Here is a 16,130-nt window from a genome sequence, read left to right as displayed (position 1 = left end):
CAAATTTTATTAATACTTTATTTATTAATATGTACAATCTCCTAATTCTACAACAACAGGAGCATCATCTTCATCTTCAGATTCTAAATGACTAAAATCCCAATCGTAATTCTTCGATAACATTTTGATGAGCCTATCGACTTTATTTTTTAATTTTTGTGAAACACGCGGCATTATTATGTATCCAAATAGTTGTCTTAATTTTACATAAACGAAATTATTATTAGAACATATATCAGCAAGAAATTCTTCGGGAATTTCCTTTACATGCATTTCTAGAATGGAAAGAAATTCCTCGTACATACTTTGATATTTTACAATTATGTCTTCACATGAACATACTAAACAAATAATTTGTTTCCATTGTTGGAAAGCTTCCATGCTGTGACCAACTAAAAAACAAATGTACGAAAATTGCATTTCACCCAATAGATCCATATCGGTTATAGAATCTTCTAAGAGTACATCTAAAATGTATGATTGATCCATACAGTGTTTAGTTATTTCTGATGGTGAAGATCCATCAGGGTATCGTTTAGAAGGTATTGGAGTAAATCTTATTTCTGTTCCTGCTATTGGTTTCATATCTGGTAGTAAGTTATCCAGTAGTTCATCGCAATCTATTCTAGTTGATCGTCTTTTACTTGTTGATGGACCATCCTCGATTATTTTATTTCCTTTTGGTCTATCACAATCTTTGCATGAAACTAATTCTAAAGCTGATCTAATTTTTCCAGATAAAGGCATTAAATTATACAATAGATTCTCTGTATCAAAAAAGAAAAAAATTATTGAGACAAAATTAAAAAGCCACTCTTACCATTTAAATGTGACGTTAACTGTTTCCATCTTTGTAATATTTCAAAAGGATATGGCCCCAAAAATTGATCTAACATTCTAATATTATCCATTAAAACTGATATTTCGCTTTGCGGAACAACGTCCATACTCATATCTTCATTAATTTTATCCCATTTTCTTGCTAGCACTTCCCCAGATTTAAAATTATGAAAAAATCCTACTCTGGGTGCTGTATCTCCGGTGCTACTAACACTATTATAAAAGACGTAGTGAATTCCAGGTGGTATCATTTTAACCCCTCTAAATTTTTCTCCGGTGTTCCATGATTTCAAATCAATCCCGAACTCTGTGCCTTCCGGTACGTCCAAGAACAGAAATATTGCACCATGTTTTAATAATTTTTTTGCCGTTGGCTGATCCATTTATTTATATTCGTCGCTATTTTAAAATTTAACTGTTAGGTTATCTTTTTGACTTTGACAGATGACATTAACCTGACAGGTTTGAAATTGATTATTTATTATTATTTAAAGTTGTTTATAATTATTTATTAGTAATGTAGATTAGTTGTTATTATAATAAATAATCATTGTTTATTTACGTACCATAAAATTATAAAAACGGGGAGATCATTTTTGTGGTGGAAATTTCTAGAACAGCAGTGTTGCCAAATTAAATATTTTATTTTAAAGTTTATTGTTAATTGTAGATGTGTATTTAAAAGATTTGTTTCTAAAACAGTTTATATTGATAATAAAAATGATTTTATTGTGTTTTAAATAATATTTGATGTTTATTTAATAAAAATTACCACATGGCAACTGGCAACATTTCTTCCTTCCTTTTCTGTCATTAACCTGTCACTGTCACTAAGGAAACTTCTAGAGCCCCAGCAGTTGATTCTTAGCACACGTTTAACGATTAGTTTCCATCAGTTTCGTGAGAGCCAGTGCTCGAAGAATTTATAAGAAAACTGCTCGACTCGATATTACATATACCAACTTCAAAAATCATTATGTAAGTTTTGATCAACCTTAATTTAAGTTTTAAAGCATCTCTATCGATTTCGATTGAAAATGATGAAGCATTTTTGATTTACTGTAATCAAAGTTTAATCAATAGCATTGCTTAGTCATTTTATGCATAAAATTATAATATGTAATAAAATTTTCTTTTCAATAGTGTTTCTTAAAAAAATGGTGAAAGAAACCAAGTTTTACGACATCCTGGGCGTAAAACCCGGTTGTAGTCAAGATGATCTGAAAAAAGCGTATCGCAAACTCGCTCTTAAATATCATCCCGATAAAAATCCAAATGAAGGCGATAAATTTAAACAAATCTCACAAGCTTACGAGGTCCTTTCGGATCCGGAAAAGAAGCGAATTTATGATCAAGGGGGTGAACAAGCCTTGAAAGAGGGAGGAATGGGTGGTGGATTCTCCAGTCCCATGGACCTCTTTGATATGTTCTTTAACGGTCCATTTGGAGGTAGAGGAAGCCGGAGGAGAGAACGTCGAGGTAAAGATGTCGTTCATCAACTCAGTGTGACCTTGGAGGAACTTTATAAGGGTACCGTTCGTAAGTTGGCATTGCAGAAAAGCGTTATTTGTGATAAATGTGAGGGTCGTGGAGGAAAAAAGGGAGCTACAGAACAATGTCCAACTTGTAGAGGGACTGGAATGCAAGTACAAATTCAACAATTAGCCCCAGGTAAAAATTAAACCAAAATGAAAATTAAATAAATTAATTTCATTATTTAAAATAGGTATGATTCAACAAATTCAATCGATGTGCTCTGATTGTCGCGGTCAAGGCGAAAGAATTAGCCCTAAGGATCGTTGCAAACAATGTCAGGGTAAAAAAGTGATTCGAGATCGTAAGATTTTAGAGGTTCATGTTGATAAAGGTATGACGGATGGTCAAAAAATTATCTTCAACGGTGAAGGTGATCAAGAACCTGAATTAGAACCAGGTGATATTATAATTGTCTTAGATGAAAAAGAACACCCGACTTATCGACGATCAGGAAATGATTTAATCATAAGACAAGAAATTCAATTAGTTGAGGCTCTTTGTGGTTTTCAAAAAATCATTAAAACTCTCGATGATCGTGATCTGGTTATAACAGCTATACCAGGTGAAGTGACGAAACACGGCGATGTAAAGTGCGTTTTGAACGAAGGTATGCCCCAGTATAAGAATCCGTTTGAAAAAGGACGTTTGATTGTACAATTTTTGGTTGCCTTTCCAACTGAAATTAACACGGAAATTATTCCGCAATTGGAATCTTGTTTACCGCCAAGAATTGAAATTATGATTCCCGATCAAGCAGAGGAATGCACTTTGATTCCGTTTGATCCCGAAGAGGAAGCCAGGCGGCGTCAACAAAAGAACGCTTATGATGAGGATGATGATCATGGTCATGGACAAAAAGTACAATGTGCAACTAACTAAGAACTTCCTTTAGGTTCTTTGGAGGGTATATTAAAATAGAAATTTAATAGATGTATTTTCTTCATAGTGTAATTTTCATTTGCTATTAAATACGTCGATGTCATCTTACTTTTTTTTTCTTTTGGGATTTTCGTGGTGTTTTTTTAATTATAATTTAATAGTTGAATTATACTTTATTTATTTTGATTTAAATTCCTTTTGTTGATGATGTACTCGTTTTCTTTTTTTGAGTGTATATTTTTTATATTTAGTTTTTTATGAAAAAAACGATTTATAATATGTGCGACTACGTCTTATATCATTTTCAAATAATAAAGAAACAATTTCACGTAAATATTGTACCATTGAACTCAGTATTATCTGCTAAATAAAGTACTATATCCACAAGATTTATAATTTTTTTGAATGTTCTAATTGGACCGCGTTATACATCACTTGACTAAGCGATATTTTATCGTTTTTAGAGATTTTGTCTGGTAGGTAAATATGTAACTTATCTTAGAAAAAATGCAGAATACCGAAAGACCTAAAATACTATTTGTTTTAAAGGATAAAGCTAAGCGCCAATCACGTTATACGATTTCAAGTCTGATTTGCATCATACGTCTAAAAACCGACTTAGATACATCAAGAAATTCTACAATAGAAAAAATAGATGAACCTATAATTTCGGGCCAGTGTCGTACAATTAATCCATATAACTTATGTATTTAATAATAATCCATCCTAACTCTTGTTAACCTCAAGTCATCTATATTCCAGATGAAGGGGAATCCTTTATAAGCTGTCTATCTACATTTTAAGACAGCAATAACGTTTGTATTTGTAAAAAAAGTTATCAAAGCATCATAATATTCCAATTTACAAAATTAAATTTAAGTAGAGCTCTGTAATATCGCTAACTAGTTAAAAAATAATTGAATAGATGTCGTAAGAATCGTAAGGTATTTGAACGCAGTGTATGATGGGAAAAGGAGAGCGGCGATTGGCGCAATGCATTCTGGGAGCCCGAGATGGGCACCATATTTTTCAGTGCCTATTTTAACGCGAGTGAAATCAAACAGAGTGTGGAGGGAAAGTGATCGTAACGAAGTGTGTTGGTGGTTTTTCCGTAAGAAAACGTGCGCGTCCGTTCGGAAAATGAGTAACGGGAACCGTCCGTGTCCGCGTTCCGTCTAAATTGGGCGCGCAGGTGTGTTGGAAAAAAGGGGTTAACCAACGACGTCCCGAAAACGAATTTTTATGATAACCGAAAAAAGTGTGAAACCGTCGCCGTTGTCGACGATACGCGAGTGTAATGCTAGTTTTTCAACGGGGTTCCACCAAACGAGCAAGTAATACGAGATGCAGGTAAGAGATCGGTTTGTTTATTGTCCTAAAGTGAGGTTGGGAAACCTTTAAATTTTTATTGCCGTAACAAATTTGGCACGACTTTCACTTAACGTACTTGGTTTTTCGTTAATTTATGACCCCAATTGCGTTTTGTTTCGTAATTTACAAGGTGAATTTTAAATTAATTTATATTTGATTACGTTGTGATTGTCCTGAAGATGTTTTTTTGCATAAAACCTGTAATAATGATTGTTTGCAATTTTTGTTTTAGAAGTGTTGGACAGTGTTAATTGTCGGCTCGTCCAGAGAGCTGATACTATGCTTACACGATGGCCTCAAAGCCTGAATTGCCGACGCAGGGAATCCAAAATGTAGTCGTTTACGTCTCGAATGACAATTTTGCCCAAGCGTACACGGTAAGCGGCCAACATGTACCCCAGGGCTCGCACGCGGTTGTCCAGAACGGGGCCTACCCTACGCATTCCGTGGCCCCCGTGGCGGGCACTAAATGTTTCTCCACCGTCGACAAACTCAAGCCAACGGATTACAACGGGTTCTACTCGACTACTAGCAATGCTGTGATATCGCAGAACGGGTTCCCCGTCGTCGACTACCACCAGAACGTGAACGTTCTGAGCCAAATCAAAAGCGGCCCCGATCCGCAACCGCCCTCCGATTCGGGTCCCGGCCGACCCGATAAGTCTCGCGACGATTGCTGCGAGTACCTGGAGGCGGCAAATTGCGTCGTACGCTGTGACTCCGTACGTTCCGAAACCGCCGAATCCAGCTGTAGCAGTCTTAGTTCAGCGGACGAGGGGGGGCTCGTCGTCGTTCCTCAACCCCAGGAAATGGTCGTGTTTGACGGCGGTGGTGTTAGTGTAAGACACGGGGGGGTTGTGTTGGCCGTTACCCCCGATCAACAATCTAGTGCTTCGGTTGTTACCGTTTCTCAGCCTCAGACACCTTTCGTTAATGTGCCATTCGGGTGGAAGAGGCTTCTTACCAACGGAACTATCATTTATATCAGGTAAGAAATCGATCTAAACGTTTAGTTAAAAGGAAAAAAATGTTTCAGGTACTTTTTAAAATGCAACGAATATATCGTTGTTCCCACCGCGTACACTAATAACCGTAATCGATTCTGTTGTCACAGAAACATAACCCACGCCGGCACCGAAAGCCGGAAGTGCAAACAGCCCGTTATTAAGCGAATCAGGAGCGCAGACAGGCGCTTGAAAAAGGGGAAACAGCCGTTGACGGACGGGTTAAACCACGTCACTATGATTGTTTCTTTCGACGTAAATGCGAAATTCAACAATATACTCTCTCTCTAAACTAATTAGACGCAATCCTAACTATGTACCGTTAATCTAAAGCGATCCCCTCGAATAGGCTCTCGAATTGTTCCGTAATAGAAGCACGGAGCGTGCTGCCGCCGTGAGTCGATTACGTTCGAGCCAATTCAATTTGCCGAATTAGCACGATCCCATTGTAGGGAAGGTAATGGGTAGTGTTCGATAACGTAGCTAAATATTGGGTCGACAAGTTTCAAGACTATTCGATACGAATCGAGAGAGAGAGAGAGAAAGGGAGAAAGAGACAAGGAAAGGGGGAAAAGTTCCCACACGATAAATCACCATGTCGATGCAAAAGGTCAACACAATAGGTACTGTACAACGCGGTTGTCCTCACGATTCGCGGACCGAGAACGGTAACAATTTTCGAAAGACGCCGTTTGCAATCAATTGCTCTCTCGCGCGCCACTCCGTTATTGATTTATGACCACGCTGCGCCCATGTAAACTGCGGGAAATCGTTCTTGTATGAAAAATATTTCTTTCAAAATTTAAATTCAACATTATCACATTTTTATTTGTTAATAATAAAACGATGTGTGTAATGAGACTTACTAAGAAAATACACAAAGTAATTAACATGTTTTTGATTTCCGAGAAATGGTTGATGTTTTAATCAAACACCCGGGTCCATAAAGCAAACGGTACCGCCGCCGTCGTTCTACTTTCGCTCTAATGGATTTCTGGCGAACCGTAAAGTCCATCATCAAAGCTGCGTTCCAGTTTCGACTGCCGATCGCAATCTGCCACGTAATTGCGGGCACGAACCGTTTCCTCTCTTGGTCGATGCATTTGCATCTTTAATGCGATTCCGCGTGCTGGTTACGATCATTTCGAAGACCTAAGGAATTAAGAATTAATACATCGGAGTCGATATAACTAATGATAGGTGCACATTTAATAAACTGGATTAAAATCAGTTTGCATCGCAAACAGCCCAACCTCGTCAAATACAAATAGGTTTATTTAATTTATTAACCGTGACGGTCCATTACTGGGCGACGGCACTCATCAAAATTACATATTTTAAACGGGTTAAACAGCGAGCGAGTTCCAATCCATTACGAGGAATGGCGTCGTCCATCGAAACATTTTCTGCGCATTTGTCGACGTTATCGTTCGCCGAAAATAAATCGGAAGCGAAAACGTTAAAATGTAAATACGGTCTGCGGAAACGTGTTTGCTCGTTCGGGCCGGCGACCGTATTCGCTCCGGGTCGGTAATGGCCCTAAAAACGGGTCGTTATCTCGGGATCCACTACGCTCCACTCGCAACGCTCGCAAACCGTCGCGTATTCAACGGTTGATAACAGCACCGCGATAATTTATAACCGCTTCGTGTGTGTGTTTGTATACTGGTTTTAACGCGCCGCTTACGTTTTAACGCTTAGATCGTAAACAATCATGTACTAATTATAATAATAACAAAACGAGGATGGCGATAATTTAATTAACTAGACACTATCTTATTATAATCATTTTGTTAATTTGAACTCACAGGGATTAAATGACGATTAAATGTAGATTAAGTGTGGATTATGTATGGATTAAATTAAGTGTGTTGAAAAACTACTTTATCGACTTTGTGTTCGTAAGTGTGGTTGCATAATTAATTCTGTTTGATTTTTGATTATATTGTTTTTAGTTTCCAAGAATTTTTCGGATTATTCTGAGAAGTTAGACGCGTGGGCTTCGGATTACTACGTTGCGCAACCCCAACTTTATTTTTCTTTTTGGTAGAAGAATTATGACCGAAGCAGGTAGAGAAGGGTCTTTGCGGTTTTTCTGTCGTTCTGGATAAACTTCTCGGTTACAATTACTTAATGAGGGCGCCATATTCCATGATTCATCAAGCGACGACAAACGGCTTCATAAAGAACAGGGACGGTCATCATAATATTATTCAGGTCTCTTCATTAATGTGCGCAGTCGTACGCGACTGGTTCTCTTCGCTTTGTTGTTGGTATACAAGAGGCATTATGCACGCATCTCGAGGCGGTTAACGACGCCGGCCGCCGTCTTTATATAAAAGTATCCGGTAAACAGGCTCTTCGAGGTACTCGATTCATTACCAACCAGTTTCTGTCCGGCCGCCAGGACCGGATCTCGGAGATTCCATAAGGAGTGGCCTTCTCTCGACCCCAGCTACAGACTCCAACGTTTCTAACGTCACACAAACAGCTGCTTAATCAAGAACGTTTTAGGATCTTGATCTTGTTTTATTTCTTCCCCGTTTCTTTTTTTTTTGTTGTGATTCACTGTTACATGACTACTATCGCTAAATATGCACACACCCTTACTTTTAACATCACGCACCGTGGACGTTATCTTCAGGTGACCAATGGTCGAGTGTACGATATCTACCCCTATTATCTCAAAGTACTTGCACACGAATATATAAGACTACGAGATCCGTGGGGGATAAGTCTTGGTAAAATGAATAGTGGATATTAAAGATATTTATTATTTCAAAACGAAAAAAACGAACTTCTTTCTTTCTTTTTTTACTTTTTTTTTGACTTAAAGAGGTTGGTGGAACGTTACTAATCCGGGTTTCCGGGGTGGTAAATTCGGGTGTTGACCTGCCTTCTCAGCTGGCAGAAGTGGAATCAATGGTTAGGGACCGCCATAAATCTGTCTCAGTGCCAAAAAGTCGGTTTCGGCTCGCTACCGGCATACAACATAACAGAAGACCATGATCGCTCTCTGACCATAGTCAACGTCATTGTCTACTAAACAATGAGGTTGTCGCCGAAACGAACGACCTAAAGAAAGAAGAAGAAAATGGGGTTCTTTTCTGATCTTCCGCGTGTCTTCGATTCTTTTTGTCTTTTTTCTATAAAGGATTTTAAACCTTCTTTGCCACGATTATTCTTTGAATGTTAGAATTCTCCGACATTCCGCCGTAATAAAACCAATAAATGCGTCGTTGAGACTCCGTCGTCAGAATGTGAAATCGCGAGTTAAACGGACGAGGACGACGGTTCGTGCGCTCACATCGCGCACAAACCATCTGTTAAACGAATTAAATTAGAATGGAGAATAACATCGCCCAATGTCACATTGCGGTCGTTGTATTATTTTTTGTTCGTCGTTCTCAGAAAAGGAACGCCGCGATTATGAGTCATCGTTTAGTGGTCGTTTGCAACTGTTTACTTCGTTTTCCTTTGTAATCTGCGCATTAAATCTGGCGCCCGAAAACGAAAATTGACGGCCGACTATCTGTCATCGCTCGAATAATAAATCTGTTATGACTCGACCGCACCTGCCGTTTAATTTTCAAGTTTACACACACCACACACTTTAAAAAAACATTGTGTGTAACCATCTGGCTTGCAGAGATCGTCTACCAGTGAGAGCGGAGGGTGACGATCTTGGGAACGAACGTCCCGGAGGAAAAGGATCTCTCGGATTAAATTAAATTAACCTCGCCTGCTGGCGAGAGAAGAAGGATTCGCATCGAAAGGAGTTTTCGTTTTCTTCTTTGCACTGAGAGCTGTGTTCCCTATTAAGGCATGTCGAGACGCCGACAGGATTCCGTACGCGCCCGAAGAATAGCTACAAACGAGGGGCATTACCATGAGTGGCCATCGGGCTCTTCGACTATCCCAAGAATGCCATAAGCCGTGGATCGCTGGCTACGCACCGCAGGTGTCGCGCGTTCGTCGATGGAAAAACCTGTCGAGATTTGCAACTGATGGCTAAATCAAATCCCTTCAATTTAATTTACTTTTTTAAGTTATTCTAAGACATCTCATTTTGTATATAGCTTCTTTGCCGTTCTATTAGTTAAGCTTAGATAAGCTTATTGTTAAGAAGACGTTAATGAATTTGCCCAGAAAACAAAGATGGCGGCTATAAGTCAATTTGTTGCATGAAACACTTTAAAACGATAAAGAGGAAAGAAGAAGTTATCTGGGGGTAAGCTGCTTTGAAATCGTGTGCCGCAGCATCGCGAGCGACGGGTATCGATCTCTTTTGTAAGAAGGTTCTCGACGCGTTTGCGCCGCGCCATCTGGAAGTGTGGTGGCGGGTCCCGCGCGCAATTTACGGACGGCCCCTTTGTTGGGGACGATGAGGCCCGTCCGCCGACTGCTTGATTACTTAATCGCCGCGCGTCATTAGCGCGTCCACTATCGATCAGCCGTCGCGTTTCGATCCAATTTATTAGTGGCGCAGCTTTCAAAGAACCCCACCAACGTCATCCAGAAACACTGAAAATGGCGTGTCAAGGTCCACTTAATTATAATCGATTCGTTAAACGTATACATTTCTAATTAATTTATTATCAATTTTTTATTTAAGTTTATTTCGATCATGCGTCGTGAGCAGGGTGAAGACGAAACGGCCCGAAGTCGGATCTAAGAATAGGACGAAACCCAGAAATAGAATGGGAAATAGTCGAAAGGCGATTTCGTGCGGGACAAAAGACGCCCGCTTCAAGGACTTATTCGAAACAAAGTAAACCCATTGTAACGTCGATTTTTGATTGATTTATTGTTGTGTTAGTTTGAAATGGAGTGTAAAACTCAAATGACGTGGAGTCTCCCAAGAACACATATTACACTGTGATACCAAATCTTTAAACATTAATATGTTATGCAAAGATTTTAAGTACAGCAAAAAAAGCTGAGTTTAACACTCCATATGTAGACTAACATTTTATGACGAAACCCAGAGGTGACTAAACAGGAAGTGTAATGAGATACCATAGGGATTATCGAGGGAGAGATTTACACGCACGCAGCTAAAAGATAGATTCAGAGTTCCCGATCGAATGAAGAGGAAGGCTGATGTTTTTTTTTTTTTAAATTTTTTATTCGGGCGCCGCGGCAGCTGCTGCGCCGACTGGTTTTATTTATTGGGGCCGTCCGGCCGAATATGGAAAGACCAGCAAACCTGGTGTGGTGCCGCTGGCGTTGAAGCGAATTCCAAGACGCGCGACAACCGCCCGCCGAAGCCCCGCGAGATGTTTTCATATCGCGTAGTAGTAATAGTGGTAGCCGACGAGGGAAATCGGCGAAAACAATGCCAAAACGGCCTTGGCGATTTCGCAATTACTCTGCCGCATAATTAACGGTCGTTAAATGAGCGCTCTCTTGCAAAAACTATACTCACACAACCATGTTATTAGGTCGTTAAGTTATTGTTGTGTAATTTTATTTATTCGCAGTTTTATTTGAAATGTAAGTAGAGATAACTGGCGGAAATACCGGAACGTCCGTTTGATCCCCATCGGTATTCGGAGCGAAGTCGGGTTCCCAAATCAAGTTTAAATCGAAGCATAATAGAGGGCTCCGGAGATGGGGGTGTTCACCCTCGGCACCGCGTCGATTCGGGCGCTGCCGGCGGTATGTTGAACTTTCTGACGAACAGGCTGCGGCTCGGCACAAGTGCCCGGCAAATCAATAACATCTCGGAGCAAGACCGCCACACCTCGACGCCTAATTGGTCTCTCTCCGTCCCTCAATTTCTCTCTTTTCATCCATTTCGAGTTCACAACCCCTTTCTTTTAATACCAAAACATAAAACTTAATAATAAGTTATAACGATGAAATTTACGCCATCTACTAAAATCTATTAACACTAATCTAATGATGTAATCCAATATGACATCAACTTAATCTAACCACAACAACACCTTAAAATTGTATCATCCCCATAATTATAAATTTCTCCAAAAGCCATGAATAATGTATAAATATCGAATATTTAAACGACGATTTACGATTACGATTAAGATTAACTCGCGCGGTTCGCGGCAGATACATCTATTTATAAAACGTTTCAAGGTCTTCTCGGCGCGTCATATCTCGCTTCGACGTCTCTCGCATTATATCTTTAACTGAATTCATATCGCGATTCCAATTGGAGATCGTTACGTGTCGATTTTTTTTTATTTGGCTTAAAACAACGAAGCCCGTTGTGTTTAATCCACGCAAAATCGGTTGAAATTTTTTTATGGTTAACGGTAACCTTGGTTTTTGAATCGATTGTCGTAAAATTTATCGAACGTATATTTCTACTGCGTCTCAGAGTCGAAAGTTAACCTTGTCGCGACCTCGCGCGACGCCCGGCAATTGAATAAAATAAAAAAATATAGAGGACGCGAAAAAAAAAAACATTTGCGAGGATTATCGAAGCGCGATCTGTTGACGGCATTTTTAGAGCTAGGTCATAACGTTATCGGGCGGAAGAACGCATTTCCTTCGCAATATTATGACCTATTTAGATAAAAATCGTAAACCATCTAACATTACATAAAATATAGTCATAGTAAAGTAGCATATATTGTGAAATAACGATTTTTTTTGTTATTTGAATTGAAACTTTTTACTTCAAGTTCTACTTTCTTTCGTTCCAATTCCGCGTATAAATAGTCAGATGTTAAAAATAGGGTCTGATCGGAACTTTTTCAACTAATTAACGGGCGTCACGCGAGACCCCTTTTGAATGAGAAAAAAATCGTCAATAACCGACCGACGAAGCGGTAACAAAAGCGGATGGTGTTCCATTAAAGGGCGAACGATTCCCTTTCTATCGCCGTAATCTAATAACGACTAAAAGGTTTGCCAACCTAACGAGATCGCGACAACGCACGCTGAATACAAATGGCGATTTAACGGACGACGTTTTCTCGAATCAAATCTCGTGGCAAATATCGCCGTAAGATCCTCATCTCTCGAGAGATTGTACCTCGTCTTTGTGATATTCGTTGTGAAAAATAAATTTTATTTTTATTGAATTATGCAACCAAATATACATATATTAAGTCGGGAAAGTTTTCACAATATTAGTGAAATGTTAATGAAAATTGCAGTTTTTGTAGTTATCATAGTTGTAGTTTAGGCATACACAGTTGATACAGCAATTTTAAAGTTTATAAACTTCTTCAATATGGAGGCAGCGTTACAACATCATGATCCAATCACGAGACGCTTTCTAGTCCTGCACTCTATTGTTGAATAGACAAACTAAATTTTAGTAAATAGTAATAAGAAAGATATAAAAAAAAATTCATTGTTTTACTCAAGTTACCATACGGAGTATTCTTTAAGAAGTCTTTAAGGTACCACCATAAATCCGAATTAAACCGTGCTTAACTCGCTAATAAACGATAATCGCCCTGTAAAAATGTCGCCCGCAAGTCAGTTTAATTATCGCGCTTAATTGGTTGTGCGGCGAGCCGGGTAAACGCCGTAAAACAAATTTAATTAATTGAGAACGTGTCTGGGAGGAGGTATTTCGGCATACTACCACACTCCATCGTTTTCTCCTCTCCGTCCGTCGGTGCGCTTTGGAATCCCGACCCCGTAAGCGTAACCCGTGAATTACCGCGGATGGCATCTCAACGACCGACAATCATGGGTAATAAAATAGCCGAAAGAAGATAAGTCCGCAAGACGTGAAGAGAACCGCGTCGAAAATGTTGAGATTTCACGACTGAATTAGGTCGTGTATGATTCGTTTGGTTACGTGTCATGGTCGTTAGACGACTCTTTAATACGATCTCCGACCGAGAATGGCATCGATAAATTGCAAATGAGCCATAAACGATCCTCGAAGAGAGACGTATAAATTATTTATGAGACTTGTTTTTGTGGAAATTATTTTACAATAAATTTTCAATAAATAGCCTTTAACAACTATAGAGAAAGATGAGAACATAGTCTCTAGCAGGAATCTAATTATCCTGCTCTGTTAATCTTCCGGGAGCAACCCTCCAAGCATGGTGAAACGAGCCGCTAATGAATTAATTTTGGGCCGTGTCGCGCGAGGCTATTTGGGGCCAAAGCACTCCCTTTATCTCCAAACTAATTGTCTTTAAGATTTACCGACGATTAATTTAATTAACGATTTGTTAATAACAACGCTCGTGTACCTAAATATTATTTCATATTTTTTTCCTTGAAACGAAAAATAATTGTTAGTTCCGGTTTTGATTAAAAGTGCGAGCTTTTTTGTTCGTTTCGTCGAAAAAAAAAATGAACAAAATAGCGCTGCACGGTAGTAGTCGCGTTTCATTCCGGACGGTCGCATTGTCACGCGGCGTATCCGGTGTAAATTAAATCGCGAGTGAATAACGTCGGGCGAAAGCGGCACGAAATTAATTCCCGTAATTCAATCCGGGACGCGCGCGTATATCGACCGATCTCATTCGTTACGCTTCTGCATCGTCCTTTCTCTGCATACCGACGAAACTAGGAAACCTTTTTGAAAAAATCATTACAACGGTCTTTTGATATATCCCCAATGCAATCGTTTATAACTACAATGAAATATGCGCCCATTTTGGATTACCACCCAAACAATGTTTATTTGGAAAAAGATTTAATGCAAACTTCAAAGGATTCTTATAAAAACAAATAAGTACTTTAGTGAGATTTTTGCATCTTTGGTACACACTTGATTCTTCAAACTTGACTCTATGGAGACTTAATGGCAAGTTGATGCATGTATGATAAATGTTCAAAGTGGAATAAGGACTAAGATAAAATCGATAAAGATATCATGCAGTCTTAATGCACTCTGAATAAGACTTTAGACATACTTGCGCTGATGGAAACAAGGAGAACATTGCAGCAGAGATGATGTAGACTTTATATGAAATTACTTGCTTGATGAAAACTTGATCCAGACATCATGGAGTACTTCATAAAGTCTACGTCCTAGCAATCTTGAAGGAGTTGTCATGCACTCATAGATGCAGTTTTGATAGAATCTTGATTCTGTACTTCCGTTATGATTCTGAGTATGAAGAATTTCAAGCTTTACTTATAATGGAATTCTACTAAATTAATTTTTTTCTGTATCATTCCGAATTTCTATAACCAAATAATATAATCATTTATCGTGTATAATTAGAGTGTAATAAATCAGGTTTGCGTCGGTAATTCTTTAATTAAATTCATCTCTCGAGGTCGTGGTTCTGTTCTCTCTGGATCGTTGTCGATTAATCACCGAGAGGCCGTCGGGGGCTATGACGGTTTTTAATGCCCCGTCAAGTGTAAATAAAGCGAAGAGACGACCGTGACCACCGTAGAGAGATGAGGAGGCCTTCTTCGTCCCGTATCTATTTCTCTCGGGCGGTCGAACAGTTTTTGCGCGGATCCTTCATCGAAACGGAGTGGGGGGGACTATTAATTACTTTTGTTAGGGGGGCTCCAAAACGATGTCTCATTCACTTGCGAAAGGGCGTAGCCCCCCAAAGAATTCCAGTCCCCCTTTTGCGAGCAGATAATTGATTCTCTGTCCCACCTTTTTAACTCTTTCCCTTTGCGAAGAAGATGAAACAAAACTGTTACACACTACTCTTCGGAGTCTACAGTCTTCTCTGTATTCAATGGTTCATCTTCTTTTACGTTGGAACATCTGCCGAGCGACGCGACCGGTTTCCTCTTCTTCTTGTTCGTCGTCGTCTTCTCATGCGTCGTTGTCGGGTTAAAAGGGGTTACCGACGCGGCAAGTTTTTACAAGTTCAGTTCGGCGCGAGTATGCAAAGGTAACGATTAAACCACCACGAGTGGGCGCTTCGATTGTGTTCTTCTGTTCCTCTGTTCGACGATTGTCTCGCTTTGAAACAATGCAAGGACGAGTGGATTCCCCCCATTTAGCCTCTCTCTCTCTCTCTCTCTCTCGATTACTTAGTACATGTGTTGTAGCCTTGAAGTATCCTCATCAAACATGCGACCGCCGGATTGCTTCGGTATACACTCTCTCTCGGGGTTAATGCGACCTCAGGCATAATATTTACATCGTTAGTGGCGACCCTGTCCTGTTAATTATTGACCGCAAAACCCTTGATAGTATGGCGAAGGGATCACATCAAATTTAATCGCATAAATTAATAATTAACAAAGAGATGGAATCGACGTGAATGAATTGTTAAAGTTAACGTCGCAGTCAAAGGAACGATGATGACACTGGGGATTTAATTACGAATTCGCAGCGGGAAATCAAAGGGGATAGTCGTATCGGTTCGGTGCACTTTGTGTTGGTAATTGTAGGTGATTTCCAAGAATATTAACCGAAAAAAATGAAATAAAAAAGTGGAAATTTAAATATTTGCGTATCATCATGTAACCCTGTGTTTACTCAACCTTTTCCGAAGGGGGAATTTTCAATATTACCTCCTCACCACATCCTTTGAAAGGTTTACCCCAAATCCAGAGTAAAACTTTCGTTAAATC

The 16,130-nt window shown here is 39.4% G+C and overlaps 3 protein-coding genes across 9 annotated transcripts in view; 2 read left to right on the top strand and 1 right to left on the bottom strand.

The window, feature by feature from the left end:
* On the bottom strand, positions 1–1,702 carry LOC111428279 (protein AAR2 homolog). Of its 4 annotated transcripts, none has more exons than XM_023063737.2 (4): positions 1,613–1,702; positions 1,407–1,451; positions 821–1,295; positions 1–767 (listed from the first exon to the last, which is right to left on the bottom strand). In XM_023063737.2, exons 3-4 carry the CDS (start codon positions 1,221–1,223, stop codon positions 25–27), a joined length of 1,146 nt encoding a protein of 381 aa, XP_022919505.1. In that variant the 5' UTR covers positions 1,224–1,295; positions 1,407–1,451; positions 1,613–1,702; the 3' UTR covers positions 1–24. The 4 variants fall into 4 exon arrangements, with proteins under 4 accessions (XP_022919505.1, XP_071055747.1, XP_071055745.1 ...); XM_071199646.1 differs by having other exon boundaries at positions 821–1,239; XM_071199644.1 differs by having other exon boundaries at positions 1,407–1,533; positions 1,613–1,692.
* A 24-nt stretch (positions 1,703–1,726) lies between these two features.
* Positions 1,727–3,644, top strand: LOC111428278 (DnaJ heat shock protein family (Hsp40) member A4-like). The gene is made up of 3 exons (XM_023063736.2): positions 1,727–1,818; positions 1,984–2,511; positions 2,567–3,644. The coding sequence occupies exons 2-3, from the start codon at positions 1,998–2,000 to the stop codon at positions 3,253–3,255; spliced, it is 1,203 nt and encodes a 400-aa protein (XP_022919504.1). The 5' UTR covers positions 1,727–1,818; positions 1,984–1,997; the 3' UTR covers positions 3,256–3,644.
* Positions 3,645–4,253: 609 nt separating this feature from the next.
* The window catches only part of LOC111428300 (methyl-CpG-binding domain protein 5/6 homolog sba-like), a 34,864-nt gene continuing 22,987 nt past the window's right edge, over positions 4,254–16,130 (top strand). For 2 of the 4 annotated variants that reach the window (XM_023063762.2, XM_023063761.2), the window contains exons 1-2: positions 4,254–4,605; positions 4,859–5,614. In XM_023063762.2, coding sequence (XP_022919530.2) covers positions 4,917–5,614 — 698 coding nt within the window. In that variant the 5' untranslated portion in view covers positions 4,254–4,605; positions 4,859–4,916. Of the gene's footprint in view, positions 4,606–4,858; positions 5,615–10,074; positions 10,402–10,840; positions 15,443–16,130 lie in introns of those variants that run through there. The other 2 variants (XM_023063764.2, XM_023063763.2) reach the window with 2 other exon arrangements.

This window comes from Onthophagus taurus, chromosome 10 (genome assembly GCF_036711975.1).
Source record: "Onthophagus taurus isolate NC chromosome 10, IU_Otau_3.0, whole genome shotgun sequence".
NCBI classification, from domain to species: Eukaryota; Metazoa; Arthropoda; class Insecta; order Coleoptera; family Scarabaeidae; genus Onthophagus; species Onthophagus taurus.
Note: the sequence above shows the minus strand (reverse complement) of the source record. Positions and strands in the feature narration are given on the sequence as shown.

What these genes read in the sequence shown, in the direction of transcription:
- LOC111428279 (XM_023063737.2), bottom strand. Translation starts at nt 1,223, where the DNA reads ATGGATCAGCCAACGGCAAAAAAATTATTAAAACATGGTGCAATATTT. An exon ending in GTTAACGTCACATTTAAATG is followed by an intron (nt 768 to 820) that starts GTAAGAGTGGCT and finishes TTTTTGATACAG; the next exon opens with AGAATCTATTGTATAATTTA.
- LOC111428278 (XM_023063736.2), top strand. Translation starts at nt 1,998, where the DNA reads ATGGTGAAAGAAACCAAGTTTTACGACATCCTGGGCGTAAAACCCGGT. An exon ending in AATTCAACAATTAGCCCCAG is followed by an intron (nt 2,512 to 2,566) that starts GTAAAAATTAAA and finishes TATTTAAAATAG; the next exon opens with GTATGATTCAACAAATTCAA.